Raw genomic sequence first — 12,385 nt, 5'->3', positions numbered from 1 at the left:
CTACTATGCTGTTAGTATCGGCTGCGCCAGATATCTGGAACGATAGTAAGCACTTGGGGGAGTTTTCTAGAAGGAAGTTGTTGGAAGGGCTAAAATCCAGCAGGATTGCATGTCTAATCCAACTTACCATCACGGCGGGAGATGATATTAACTAACTTACGTAGCATGTACGCACTGTTCCTGCATCGTGCAGTAGTTCGGTGGCGAAAGAAGCCCAGCTGAAGCTTCTAGAGCGGTTACTAGTCTTGTATACTACTACAGTTTACCAGGATCGGATGACGCCGATGTCCATTCAGTTCACCAAGCTTTTTTTTATTATTTTATTTTCCTTTATTTTCGACAAATTTCCCCTTTATCTCCATTCGCAGCATATTACCTACCTGAGTAGTTGAGATGCTTTCGCCCCTACGTCGCAATTTTCGATCGGCTGGGGATCTACAAGTCCGCAAAAACTCAAAGACCCATCCGTCAACAACGTGTTCCTTCCCAAGCAAGTATATCCTCCCTTCCAGGACGGGAAGCGTATGTGGTTCGCAGGCCGTCCAATTTTTCCGACTGTTGGTCCTCCGATCTGCCGATCAATGGAAACCGTAGAAGGAATATGAGATCACAAGAAAATCATACGGTGTTCCCCGTTGGAGAAAGAGAAACTAGTGAGGCTGTATCCACGGTTGAGTTAATTGAGTTAATCTACTCCTGGGGCGCTATTGCTTGGTGGTTCTTTGTTTCGGGGCTGGTGGGACGCCGATAGATGCGCTAGAAGGATTCTGGAAGACTTCTGGAAAACGCTAGAAGGCGTCGGTCGGTTGGGGGTTGCTGGTCACCCCCACTCTTTACCATGTAAGACTTTTCCCTATCCTTTTTTCCCCTCTTGTGTGAGTTGTTGGGTGAGGCTAGGGATTCGTACCTATCTGAGGTAAGTTAGCGACGGATCACACGGTGTACATCGGGCTTTCCGGCATTTGTCTTGGGGGGCGTGGTTTGATTCACCGTATTTGTATGATGAATCCACAGGCCCCCGGATATGATGGAGGTGACGGGCTAAGGATTTACGGGAATACGGATTGGGTAAGCAGGGCGCTGGGGGCGGCCGGGCTCAAGGTTTACCGCTTAAGTGAGGAAGGGGGCGGAGATAAGTTAAACCGCATACATGTCACTTTTGTCTAGTTTTGTCTTGTCTTGGAACTTTGCTAAATTGTCTTCAGGCTATTCTATTCTTTTCCAAGCAGGGTCCCGGGGAAATTGTCCGACTCCGGCGTCCAGCTACTGAAGGGCGTGAATTGGGGCCCCTTTGCCAAGCAGCCATAGCGGCCGATATCGTCGCGCGAAATGTGCTTAGTCAGAAGCAAAACTCTCCGAGGGTCAACAGGCTCACTGCCTGAGTCGGTCAGTTCCAGGAGACGAGACGCACGTGGAGGATCTTCCGGGAGGCGGCCAATCGAACCTTGAGCGTTACATTGCGTATGGGAGGGAAACGGTATGGACTAGTCTCGTACAGATGATTACTTACGGCCTAAAGCGGCCAGGCCTCTTACCGAAAACTGAAAATAAGGTGAGAAAAAGGCCCCAAAAGGATGTCGGAGTCGGAGGCGGAAAGAGCCGGAGTCGGAGCCGGAGCGGGGGGCCCTGCTTCAGGCCAACTTCAGGCCATCTTCCTTCGGGCCAACCTAATGCGCTGCTACTGCTGTCAGCCTGCGCTGCGATTGGCTGACTCGTTGTTCTATCTCGTCCTGCTGCTGCTGCTCCTCATCACCATAGCCATCATCATCGTCGTCGCTCATGGTGTCTCCATTCCCATGCAGGACTACTTCCAGCGCTTCTTCTGCTGAAGAATTGAGACACGCCCGATATGAAATAGGCACACTATACATACCCCTGCCTGTCCTGCCTCAAAACGCAGTTTGGCCCACAATCGGCATGAGTATGTACTGTGTCTTTTGCCTTGGCCTCAACCACGCCTTCCTTTCTGCCGCTGCAGAAGCAAGGGGTTACCAGCATGCATGATAACTACACTGTTTCCTATTTGATGCTTTTCTGTGGCAGACGCTGATCCTTGCTCTCCACGCGAAAACTAAACCCAAGGCTTTTTTCCTTGTCATGGCCCCACCTGACCAGCTTCCAGGGGGGTTTCCCTTCAGCTGTTTCCATAAGCAAATCGTGAATTATGATGCTGATTGCTGACTGGGTGATATTGGGGAGATAGCCTGTTGTTCCCTCTTTCCACCATCCCGCAATCGGGTCTTCTATGCTGTGCAACCTGATCGAAAATGGCTCGGATCACCGTCCATCTGCTCACGCTGCCCTGCGAAGGGCCAGCCGGCTTGATTTCCCACGCGCACACACGCGAGAGACAGACCCGGTCTGCCCCGGATGCTGACTGGGTGCGGCGCGATGATGGAACCGGCGCGACAGGGATCTGTTCGGTTGTTTGCATCGTCGGTGCATGGGCCAATGATGCCCATCCCCGACCATTGGGCAAGCCCCAGCCGACGAAGTACGAGGCTGGCCGTTAGGTCAACTCTGAACAGTGTGTTTCTCCTGTCTACGGAGCTTACGGAATAGCTTGCTAGGATGTCTACATGTGTATGTGTTTAGCGACTGGAGGTCGCTGTTCGGTCCCCTTAGTGTCCGGTTAGCCCAAGCGTGGCTTGGCTTGGACCGGATCATCATCAGCAGCATCAGCAACATACTTTGGGGCGCGGAATATCCCGTCCAGATTACGGAAGCCCATCACTGACATCTTTCCCCGGGGCGCATTACATTAATCTATCTTCTGCCCAAAAGACTCATTAATCCCCAGACGAACACCTTATGACCGGCAAAACAGGCAGCCTCTCTTCCCGGCTAACCCCGCCGCCGATTCCACTTTGGTCCTGCGCCAGCTCAAGACGGTCATTTCATGCATTAGTGTGCAAGAGACGTGGCCCCGATTCGTCTTAGTTCCCCGGTCGACAGGCGATGGAGATGAGCCAGGATCGCACCAGGATTCGGTTCAGAACCACGCAGTTGCATCGCCCATACGTACATAATCAATAACGGTGCATTTTCGCCCCCATTATTAAGTCTATAGCGTGGTTATATCACTGTCATTTATGCGTGGGCATATACCAGCTATGTGATATGAACGGGGTGCAAGTGCGGAGTATCGGTCTAGTCCTCCCTCCAAAAGGATTACTGTGTCCCATATCACCACTCATACCCAGAGTGACCAAAGGAACCTAATCTCAACCGAGAATTGCCTCTGTCACGCTGATCGACCAGACTACCGCCCATTATTGGCCGGAGTTACGTTCGAACTAGTCCGGCAGCCTCCCTTGCTCACGGCCTGGCGTGGCTAGGGTTGCACAAGGCTGGTCGAGACCACTGGGGAGGGATGATGGCTCATTTCAGCCCAGGCTGCTGGCCAATCTTTGGTCATCGATGGGCATGGTGCTTGAATCCCCCCCCTCAGCGTGTCCATGTACCTTGCCTGCCATGAGGAGACGGTGCAGCAGCAGCAGTAGCATCATTCCGGACGCGGGCTGGTTACCCTGCTTTGCCATGAGGTGGTACGTACTAGGCAGTTTGAGCTAAGGCAGCTCTGCCGATTCCCCTCTTTTTCTGCCACACAGCCTTCAGCCCCGTCTGACACCATCGCGACAATCATCATAACCGTCCGTCATCGCGATCTCACCTACACAGACCACCACAACCCACATACACATCATCTCCATCCCGTCCAACTACCTTTCCCTCCCCCACAATTGACCCTAGCAGTAGGTACATACCTAGACAGCGACTAGGTATGCAGCGGTAGGTCCAGAGCAGCACTCAGCCCCATCTCATATGTGTATCCTTGGCTACCTCACCACTTAAGTTGGTCAACCTAAGCATGACCCCTATAGACCATCTATCACATCGCAACCCCTCCTAACGGTATCACCCAACCCACCTCACCAATTAGTAGTTACCCCATTAGCACGAATCACATCTCCCATCACCGTTTAGACTGCAGAGTCTACACTAGTCACTACGCATGTTAGCAAAGTCAAGAATGTCAGGCACATCCATTCATCCACACAGCACTTCTAGTCATCGAGTCATTTACCGTAAACGGTCGATCACTTTTATTATTTATCCATCCACGCGACCGATCATTCTGCGAATTAAAAACGTATCTCATACAGCCAACCTACTGTATTAATCGGCGATCTTATTATTTACTATTATCGACTACTTGCCTAAATAGTACCTATTTTCCATTGCATAACCATATGCACATAATCAGACCATTGATGTGGATTCCATGGTAATGACTTATTGACTTACAATGGTCACTACTATGCAGATAATGAGGCTGCTAGCGACTGGACATGGCACTCGCGATGGTGGACTACTACGGAGTAGGAGTAACTGAAATAAACATTCTTAACTGTACTCTATACTATCACATACACGCAGATATTTCCTATCTTACCCAATGATCACGATTCTATATAGTGTAAAAGTCACGCTACAATACAGCACTTTAGTGATCATTCATTCAGTTCATAATACTAATTAGTATCAATGATTGAGCTACAGCCCTCATGCAATATATATCCTAATAATATCTTTTCGAGAACAAAAGAAAGAGAGTTTCATACTGATTTCCGTCATTTCCGTCACTTCCGACCAGCTCAGCCACAAGTCGTCTTTCATTCTACAGTACTATGATGTATGGATGTTCTGACAATATTATCCCCGGCCAATTGACCGTATACTTAGCACTATAGCGATATGCTGTCAGACTTACCTTTTAACTTCATCATCCGATACTATTCGAATATGTATAGATTTCCGTACCTGTTGATTACTATATAATTCATCATACATACACTCATCCCACAACAAAACACAACCCATTTCAGACAACTACTACATACATAGTGGGAAATCTCATCCCACGCAACATCTGATACTAAGTAATGAGGGGTAAATTCCAAACCCACTGATTATCATCACTACTGCAACTACTGCAACTACTACTTATTTAGCCAAACATCACTAACTAACTTACCCACCTAGTTAGTAACAACAAATCACACAGAAATTAATATGTTACTACTAAGTTAGTAATGTATACCCGACCACCACCTACTACTCAAACAAGTTAACACCACTCCGCTTATTACTTACTTACCTCAACCTCACGGCTCATGCATATTAAACCAACGTCCATATTTTACTAAGTAGTAGGTACATAATCTGATTATTTATATGTGGGGAAGTTAGAATTTAGTATAGTAGTAACTTGTCTAGACTAGACTACTAGACTACACTAGATTAGTATGTCTAGTAATTTGCTAGGCTAGGCTTTCTGCAAGGTAGATTTCTCTTTCCCCTCCATCTTGTTCTTTTCTTGTTTTGGTTGTTGGTTCTCTGCGCGCGCGCCTAGGCAGACGTCTACTTATTTGCTGTCTAGGCAGCTATCTTTTCAGTTTACTGTGTAGAGTGAGGACGGGATGGGTAGGTAACTACTGCTGCTGCTGCTGCTGCTGCCTAGTATAAGATAGGCAGATGGAATACTTGTTACAAACAATAAGAAAAGTAAGTAAGTACCTTCGACCCGTCCGTCCCACCCCTCAACCCTCTTATGTGGAGTAACGGAATGTGTGCAACATGCAACGTGTGTGTGTGTGTGTGTGTGTGTGTGTGTGTGTAAGATTCCTCTTCATGCAATGCAACATAGTACCAAGTAGTAAGTTTAGTTCTAGACACCCACATATCCCCGTTGTTGAACACAAGCAAGCAAGCAAGCAAGGCTGAGTTCCCCCTTCCTTTGCTTCCTTCCCCCCTCACCTGACACGGGCAATTCCCTGCACCGTGCAGGCTTTTTTCCTGCTCAGCCATCCCGCCACCACCGTCCTAATGATCCTCCCGTGCCGGCCATCTCGACTACTTCGTCAAAGCTGATTTCTACCCGGAACATCCGTCCGTCTGCTGTGCCACTGCCCCCGCCGACGGGGCTGATCAGCCCCCAGCTGACGAGCTTCTCCCATGCCTCGCGCGCCACGTCCCGACCCCAGACCCGTCCCGGAGTGACCGCTGCTCCGGACACTGAGGCCGATGTCTTGGCCGTCGTCAGCAGTCGCACGTACTCTGCGTACGCTGCGGGGAAGGAGAGTGCCAGTGGCGCAGCGCTCTGGAGCTGCGTTGTCTCGAAGCCTGGTTCGTATAGAGCTGCGAGGCGGGTCGCTGCGAGGAGGAGCGAGAGCGGGAGAGATGAGGGACTTGCGGAGGCGGTGGTCGACGCGGAGAATGGGAGAGGGGCAGGGTCCGGGCAGGCTAGAAGGTGACTGGTGAAGGTGGTAGCGGTGGGGATCTCCAGGGAAGATGTTCCTTCGGGAGTAGTAGTGAGAGAGTGGGTGCTGTGGTAGAGGTCGGTCAGTCCAATCAGAGCACTCGTGAAGAATTCCTTCACGGATTTAGTTTGATGGTATATCCTTCGTAGGTGGGATGCGAACGCCTCGTCGATCCATAGGCCCTAGAATTGCCGGCTAGGGTCAGCAAAACGTGGTCTGTGTGGTTATTTGTAGCGTAATGAGGCGCACTTACCTGCAGATAAGCTCTCCATCCTTCCAGTAAGCGACTCCAGCTGTCAGATTGGAGGATGGCTTGCTCTTCAGAATCAGCCAATTCTAGCAGTTCCGAGACTTCCTCGTCTTCCAGATTGAGTCCGGCGAAGCAGATGTCAGAAAACGTTTCCAGGGATCGTGGCAGTGGAACGTAAACGTAGCGGTGACTGAAGCGACTTTTGACTCGCTTCTCCAACATTTCCGTCACGTCCACCTTGGTCGTGAGCCCGATTACGGCAATTGGGGCTTTGCGCGCCTGCGCGATATCAAACAAGTTGTACAGCAGTGTTTGGCGAGGGTGTGTGACGAACAGATCAAACTCGTCTAGAACAATGACGATGGACTTTGCTGCGGTCGCAGTACCTGATTCATTGGACGGACCGTAGAGGTCCTCTGGGTGCGACAGAAGAGCAAGGAGTGTAGCCATGGTATCAGCGTAGCTGCTAACCTTGCCAGCTTCATCTTCAGTGTTTGTCTCACGGCCAAGCTGACGCCACATTTCGCGGAGCGCTAATCGGTCGTCCGTATGCAGGAAGCCATTTAGACGGACAACGTGGAAGTCATTCTTGTACGACTTTCCCAACGTCGAGATGATCGTCTCAACGATCGCGGTTTTCCCGCTTCCACGAGATCCAAGAAGTAGCATCGAGTTACCTTCACCGACAGTAACAGTTTGTTCAATCAGATGGTTGACCTTGTGATACTCAGTCTCGAGCCCTTTCAGTGGCACCCGTCGCTTGCCGTTCAGCTTTTGCGTAACATATCCTGTCAGTAACCGCAGCTCCTCTGTCAGACCTTCTTGCACAAGCGCTTGGAGGTTCGCAGCATAATCTGGAAGCGGCTCCCCGTTAGCGGCAACGGTCTGCTCAGTGGTGGTCAAGTCATTGTTGACAAGATCTTGCTGTAACTGCATGGACACGAGGTCCTCCAGCCCATCCTGGAAATCATCCGGTGTAGGAGACATCTGCGACTCGTCCCGTTTCTTAGACGCATCATCTTTATCCGTCTCGAACCGAACCGTGGCTTTCTTCGACCGCGTCCGTGTCGGTCGTCTTTTCGGTTGCGGAGACGGTTCGTCCTCGTCGTCGTCATCATCGTCGACGACCTCTGCTTCCTCCTCTTCCTCATCGCCCTCTGTTTCCGAAACATATTTGGCCCTGCGAGCGCTCCTCGTCGTCGACCCATTCGCGCCTAGGGTAGAAGCATTCCTCCTGCGCGATGGCGTATGCACGACCTCGTCTCCATACCTCTGCGGCGCTTTTCGCTGTCGTCCACTCGACCGTACTCCACCCCTCGTAGGTGTATCTGTATTTTGTACCTCATCCTCCTTTTCAGTCACTGCGGCGCCCTGCGAAGATCGCCGCCGCTTTGACCTCGATGTAGCTGGCGTTCCTGGGTCTTCGGCTGCGGGAGACGCAGCTTTCGTCTGTTCAATTGCTGGCGAGATGGGTGCGTCTTGAGCGCCCTCACCCATGGTAGTATCTCCATCTTCGTCAACCACTTGTGCGTCCGACACCCTTCTCCTCTTGCTGGCGCGCGGGTCCTTCATTGTGTTGAAATGGGTATTGCGTCGTCGGGGGAGGTTTAGCTGCACTACTCGTGATTGCGGTGCAGCTTCGTAACAATCGTCTTTTATATCCGGGTATATAATAAGGATAGGTCAATTGCGCGCACAGGAAACATCAGAGGGTGCGGCACTGGAGCGGAGGGATAGATGCGGAGAAGGAAATATTTTTGGACTGCGACCGGGAGATTCGATGGGATTGGTGGTCGGGATGAGGAAACAAAAGATAATTGTGTTAATTAGAAGAAAAGATATAGCTTATACAGATCCGATTATGGCCACTTCCAGCTATTCAGATAGACTGGGTTGGCTCAATGGAAGGATTGTATTGATTGTTGACGGAGAGTCTGGATGGAGTCGGGCCAGGCACGGGTGCCTTTCATGCCTGAGGCAGAAGACATGACGCCAGGTCAGGTGCATGTTCTTGACAGACAAGGTGAAAAGAACGTAATGAAAATACATACTAGCAACATCTTTTCAGAATCACCACAAGACTGTATAGACTGTCATCTTTACCATCTCCCCGAATATACTTGTGAAAGTGGATAAGAATAGGTCCATGACGAATATTCCCCCGGTTAAGATCACAAGCATCATGGCATAGCTTGTATATCACGGCCCGAATGCCGGGACAAATAACCACGCTTGAATGTCCCAACCAAACTATACAATGAAGTTAAAAGGCAAGAAAGTGTTACCAAGAAGGGAACTGACAAGTCAGGAACCTGAGCAGCTATAGCATACTTCCAGGGCGAGTAAGAGGTCCATACGGACAAGCAGGTTTACGATCTGCCGGCAACCTCGGTTGTTTGAACCCTTATCCCAAGGACATCGGACTATGAGAGATCACCCATGCAACAGAGTAATTAGTATCCTCCTTTCTCGTTCATTTAGCTATAAAAGTAGATTTCCTCTAGCCCCTTTACATAATTCTCATTAAGGCAACTTGACCAAGAAAAACCACGTGCCCATAATATTAGTCACATACATTCATCCATCGACTGAAATCCGCGGCCATGGCTCCGACAACTCCCCCCCAACCAGCCAAAATGCCAGCACCGAGCGTTCGTCCGCTATCCCAACTGACCCCGTTTGAGCAGACTGTGCACAGCTACTCTACGGGGCCTCCTACATTGGATAAGAACGACGAGGCACGTGCTATATATTTGTTGCCCCATCCGCAAACAGCATCCTAACGATATCCGCGCAGGCCTGGGACTTCTTCCCGCACGAATGCAACCTCCGGTTCGAGTCCGCCACGGAGGGTCCCCCGGCTCGCGTCTCGTATCTCCTTAAAGTCATCCCAAAGCAATGCAATTACCTCCAGAACCTGCATGGTGGGTGTGCAGCCACCATGGTTGATGTCCTTTCCTCAACGTTACTCATGGCACTATCCAAACCGGGCTTGTATTCTTATGGTGGTGTGAGTCGGAACTTGAAGACTACGTATATCCGGCCAGTGCCGGTGGGGATGGAGATCCGGCTGGTGTGTGAATTGGTGCATATGGGGAAGCGCATGGCGCTGCTACGGGCCGAGATTCAGAAGTTGGATGGGAGTGTTTGTGTCGTGGCTGAACATGATAAGGCGAATACGGATCCTGCGGACACCAAGATCTGAATTGGCCTTGGCGCATAATGATAGAAAGCAGGTTCTACACTGCAGATATTTGTCAAGATAGAATTATTCACACGTCAGGTGCACCGGACACCAACTTATCAGGTCAACTGATGTATATGCAGGCCCGACTACTACTTCAAGACACAGAACCCAAGTGAGTGTGCGAGTCCAATAGTGGTATGATTCATGAGCGTAGAGAAAGTCCAAAAGAAATTAGGATGACTCGATTCAAAAGCGCCCGTAGCGTCAAGATATTACCTTACCCCAGTATGCATTCCACGGAGATTTCCTTACTCCTCCGCAAGCTTCTGGCCCTCCCGGAGACCCTCAACAACCAACTCCTCGCCCGTCGCGCGACGGTAGATGTCCCGCACGTCGTCTATAGAACGTCAGTTATCATCCTGCAGCAAGTCTACGCGCTGGGGGCTTACCGGTTGTGGTCTCAAAGTGGGACGAAGGATCGTAGCTCTTCGAGATGAAGATGTTGTCCTTCTCACCGCTCTCGATAGGCTCATACAGGGGAATAGGAGCACCCATGAACTTCTCCTCAATCTTACCCAGGCGCTCGAACCCAGGCTCCAGCTCCAGGTGGTGGTTGGCATCCGTCTCGGCAATGGTGGAGACGATGGCAATGTAGTAGCCCTTGGGGCAGACGTTGTGAGCCGACGACACCATGGCGATGTAGATATCTGGCGAGAGTCAGCATGAATACAATTGCAAGGCTCCTAGTCAGTAAAGCTTACCGTGCTTTCTGCCGACCTGCGACTGGGGGATGATCAGCTGCAGCGAGTCGCTGCTGTCGGTCTTGTCGATGGGGTGGTTCAGGATGCAAATGGCCTTCAGCAGGTAGCCGGTGACTCTGGCCTTTCCAGGGAAGTATGAGGGGTCTGCGAGAATCTTCTTGGTCTTGGTGGAGAAAGTCATGGACTCGGCCTCGTTGTCGCGGTCCTTCATGGTGGCCTTGATGCCGGAAACCTTGCCGCTCTCGTCGTAGAGAACGTCGTCAACAGAGGTGTTGAGCATGTAGGTACCTCCGTAGATAGCAGACAGACGAGCGAAACCCTGGGGAAGCTCGCCCAGACCGTAGAGAGGGTAGATGTAGGGGGACTTTCCGTAGCGTGCCATCGAGTTCACGTACAAACGGATGCGGTTGATGGTCTCGACAGCCATACCCGGCTTGTGGATGTACTCATCGGACGAGTACAGGGCCATGGAGTGACCAACAAAGTCACAGGTGTTGGCCTCCAGTCCGAACTTGTCGTACACTTCCTTCATTGTGCAGTTGTGGACGTTCAGACCTATATTGCATTAGCGCCGGCGCTACAACGATCAAGCGTTCTTGGACCAACCCTGGTGGGTGGAGGGGTCATCCTCCTTGAATTCACCAACCCATTCCAGGAACTTCTTAGCTCTCCGCTTCTCAAACATGCCCATGAGAGATGAGCGCAGAGCTTCACCAGCATCAGAGGGCACCTTGGCAACGGTAGCCTTGGGACCCTTGCCTTGCTGGACGTAGCTGCCAGCAATCTGCTTGAACTCGAGGTATCTCGTAACATCGGTGGAAACCAGAATGTTGGTCAACTCTCCGTTGGCCATGAGCAACTTGGGGACCAAGTCGATGTTCCAGTCGTTGACGCGACCATACTTCTTCCAGGGCTCGTCGCCGGGCTTGACGTTGCCGTACTTCTTGAACAGCTAAAGTACGGAGGATGTGTTAGCAAGTCAGACTTCGAGAAAAAAAAAAAAAAAAAAGCTATTCTCAAGCTATATCCAGCTTGTGGGGACATTTATGAGCACTCACAGTCTCAATGTTCACCGAGGCAGCCTCACTGGAGTCACGGTTAGTGGCGGGTGGGATGACGGATAGCTACCAAGAAGCTGCCCAACTCACCCTCCATAGTGATCATTGCGATCGATGTGAAGCACCTTGTTTCCCTTGACACTGAGAACACTGTAGAGCAAACTGTCAGTAAACTGCCGCAGTGGAAATGCAAGCAGCAAGGAGTCCCTACCCCGAGAGGACACACTCGGTCAACCCTGTAGGAGGGGCGTCAGTACAGCTGTCGTCGAGCGGCGGCGGGGTAGCACATACCAGTGCCGAGCACCACAACATCATACTCGGGGGCAATCTCCTCCATGGTGTGTAAAGTTGCAGGTGGGAGGCTATGAAGAAAGGAATATACAGAAAAGAAATCTTAAAATGGGTCAAGAGGCACGCGGATGAGTAGTAGAGAAGATGTGCAGGAAAGAGGAAGAGAAGGAGAAGAGGGAAGATGCGGAGACGGCAGCGGTGAAGTTGAAGGGGAGGAGGGCGAAACTGAAAGGAGGCCCCCCGCGGATCATCGATCAGGAAATATTGATTCGTTATTTGTCTTAACGCCCGCCAGCCTGGCTCCACCAGTCCAAATAACGTTGTCATTTCAGGGTGATTTGCTCCTTATGACCATGCAATTAATTTGATGGAGCGTTCCCATCTTCAGTTTTCGCCTCCTGAGTTCTCCTCCTGCCCCTTTTTCCCATCGGACGTGCCGCAGTGGATCGATCATGTCTTCCGCTTTCGACGTAACAATTAGCTGGTCAGCTCCCTGACTATTGGACACACTATCT

The 12,385-nt window shown here is 50.8% G+C and overlaps 4 protein-coding genes across 4 annotated transcripts; 1 reads left to right on the top strand and 3 right to left on the bottom strand.

The window, feature by feature from the left end:
• Positions 1-1,211: 1,211 nt before the first annotated feature.
• On the bottom strand, positions 1,212-1,781 carry BO88DRAFT_448400 (uncharacterized protein; the record flags this gene model as incomplete). Its single annotated transcript, XM_025710434.1, has 3 exons — positions 1,212-1,378; positions 1,511-1,541; positions 1,713-1,781. 3 exons carry the CDS (start codon positions 1,779-1,781, stop codon positions 1,212-1,214), a joined length of 267 nt encoding a protein of 88 aa, XP_025568386.1.
• A 3,820-nt stretch (positions 1,782-5,601) lies between these two features.
• Positions 5,602-8,472, bottom strand: BO88DRAFT_440021 (origin recognition complex subunit 4). Its single transcript, XM_025709754.1, has 2 exons — positions 6,577-8,472; positions 5,602-6,505 (listed from the first exon to the last, which is right to left on the bottom strand). Exons 1-2 carry the CDS (start codon positions 8,143-8,145, stop codon positions 5,864-5,866), a joined length of 2,211 nt encoding a protein of 736 aa, XP_025568385.1. The 5' UTR covers positions 8,146-8,472; the 3' UTR covers positions 5,602-5,863.
• A 710-nt stretch (positions 8,473-9,182) lies between these two features.
• On the top strand, positions 9,183-9,919 carry BO88DRAFT_483621 (PaaI family thioesterase). Its single transcript, XM_025712235.1, has 2 exons — positions 9,183-9,311; positions 9,371-9,919. Exons 1-2 carry the CDS (start codon positions 9,210-9,212, stop codon positions 9,776-9,778), a joined length of 510 nt encoding a protein of 169 aa, XP_025568384.1. The 5' UTR covers positions 9,183-9,209; the 3' UTR covers positions 9,779-9,919.
• BO88DRAFT_400258 (secretory pathway gdp dissociation inhibitor) lies at positions 9,830-12,202 on the bottom strand. The gene is made up of 8 exons (XM_025705517.1): positions 11,871-12,202; positions 11,791-11,815; positions 11,670-11,729; positions 11,580-11,607; positions 11,128-11,473; positions 10,522-11,076; positions 10,210-10,467; positions 9,830-10,157 (listed from the first exon to the last, which is right to left on the bottom strand). The coding sequence occupies exons 1-8, from the start codon at positions 11,914-11,916 to the stop codon at positions 10,069-10,071; spliced, it is 1,407 nt and encodes a 468-aa protein (XP_025568383.1). The 5' UTR covers positions 11,917-12,202; the 3' UTR covers positions 9,830-10,068.
• Positions 12,203-12,385: the final 183 nt, after the last annotated feature.

The sequence above is a fragment of the Aspergillus vadensis genome, assembly GCF_003184925.1.
Source record: "Aspergillus vadensis CBS 113365 unplaced genomic scaffold BO88scaffold_1, whole genome shotgun sequence".
NCBI lineage: Eukaryota > Fungi > Ascomycota > Eurotiomycetes > Eurotiales > Aspergillaceae > Aspergillus > Aspergillus vadensis.
The sequence above is the reverse complement of the archived record's forward strand: the minus strand, read 5'-3'. Positions and strand labels throughout refer to the sequence as shown.

Coding starts and splice junctions, on each gene's coding strand:
- BO88DRAFT_400258 (XM_025705517.1), bottom strand. CDS start 11,916: ATGGAGGAGATTGCCCCCGAGTATGATGTTGTGGTGCTCGGCACTG. Junction 11,816..11,870: donor TGTTGTGGTGCTCGGCACTG/GTATGTGCTACC, acceptor CCCCTCCTACAG/GGTTGACCGAGTGTGTCCTC. Junction 11,474..11,579: donor CCTCGGTGAACATTGAGACT/GTGAGTGCTCAT, acceptor TCCGTACTTTAG/CTGTTCAAGAAGTACGGCAA.
- BO88DRAFT_483621 (XM_025712235.1), top strand. CDS start 9,210: ATGCCAGCACCGAGCGTTCGTCCGCTATCCCAACTGACCCCGTTTGAG. Junction 9,312..9,370: donor CATTGGATAAGAACGACGAG/GCACGTGCTATA, acceptor ATATCCGCGCAG/GCCTGGGACTTCTTCCCGCA.
- BO88DRAFT_440021 (XM_025709754.1), bottom strand. CDS start 8,145: ATGAAGGACCCGCGCGCCAGCAAGAGGAGAAGGGTGTCGGACGCACAA. Junction 6,506..6,576: donor GATGGAGAGCTTATCTGCAG/GTAAGTGCGCCT, acceptor CGGCAATTCTAG/GGCCTATGGATCGACGAGGC.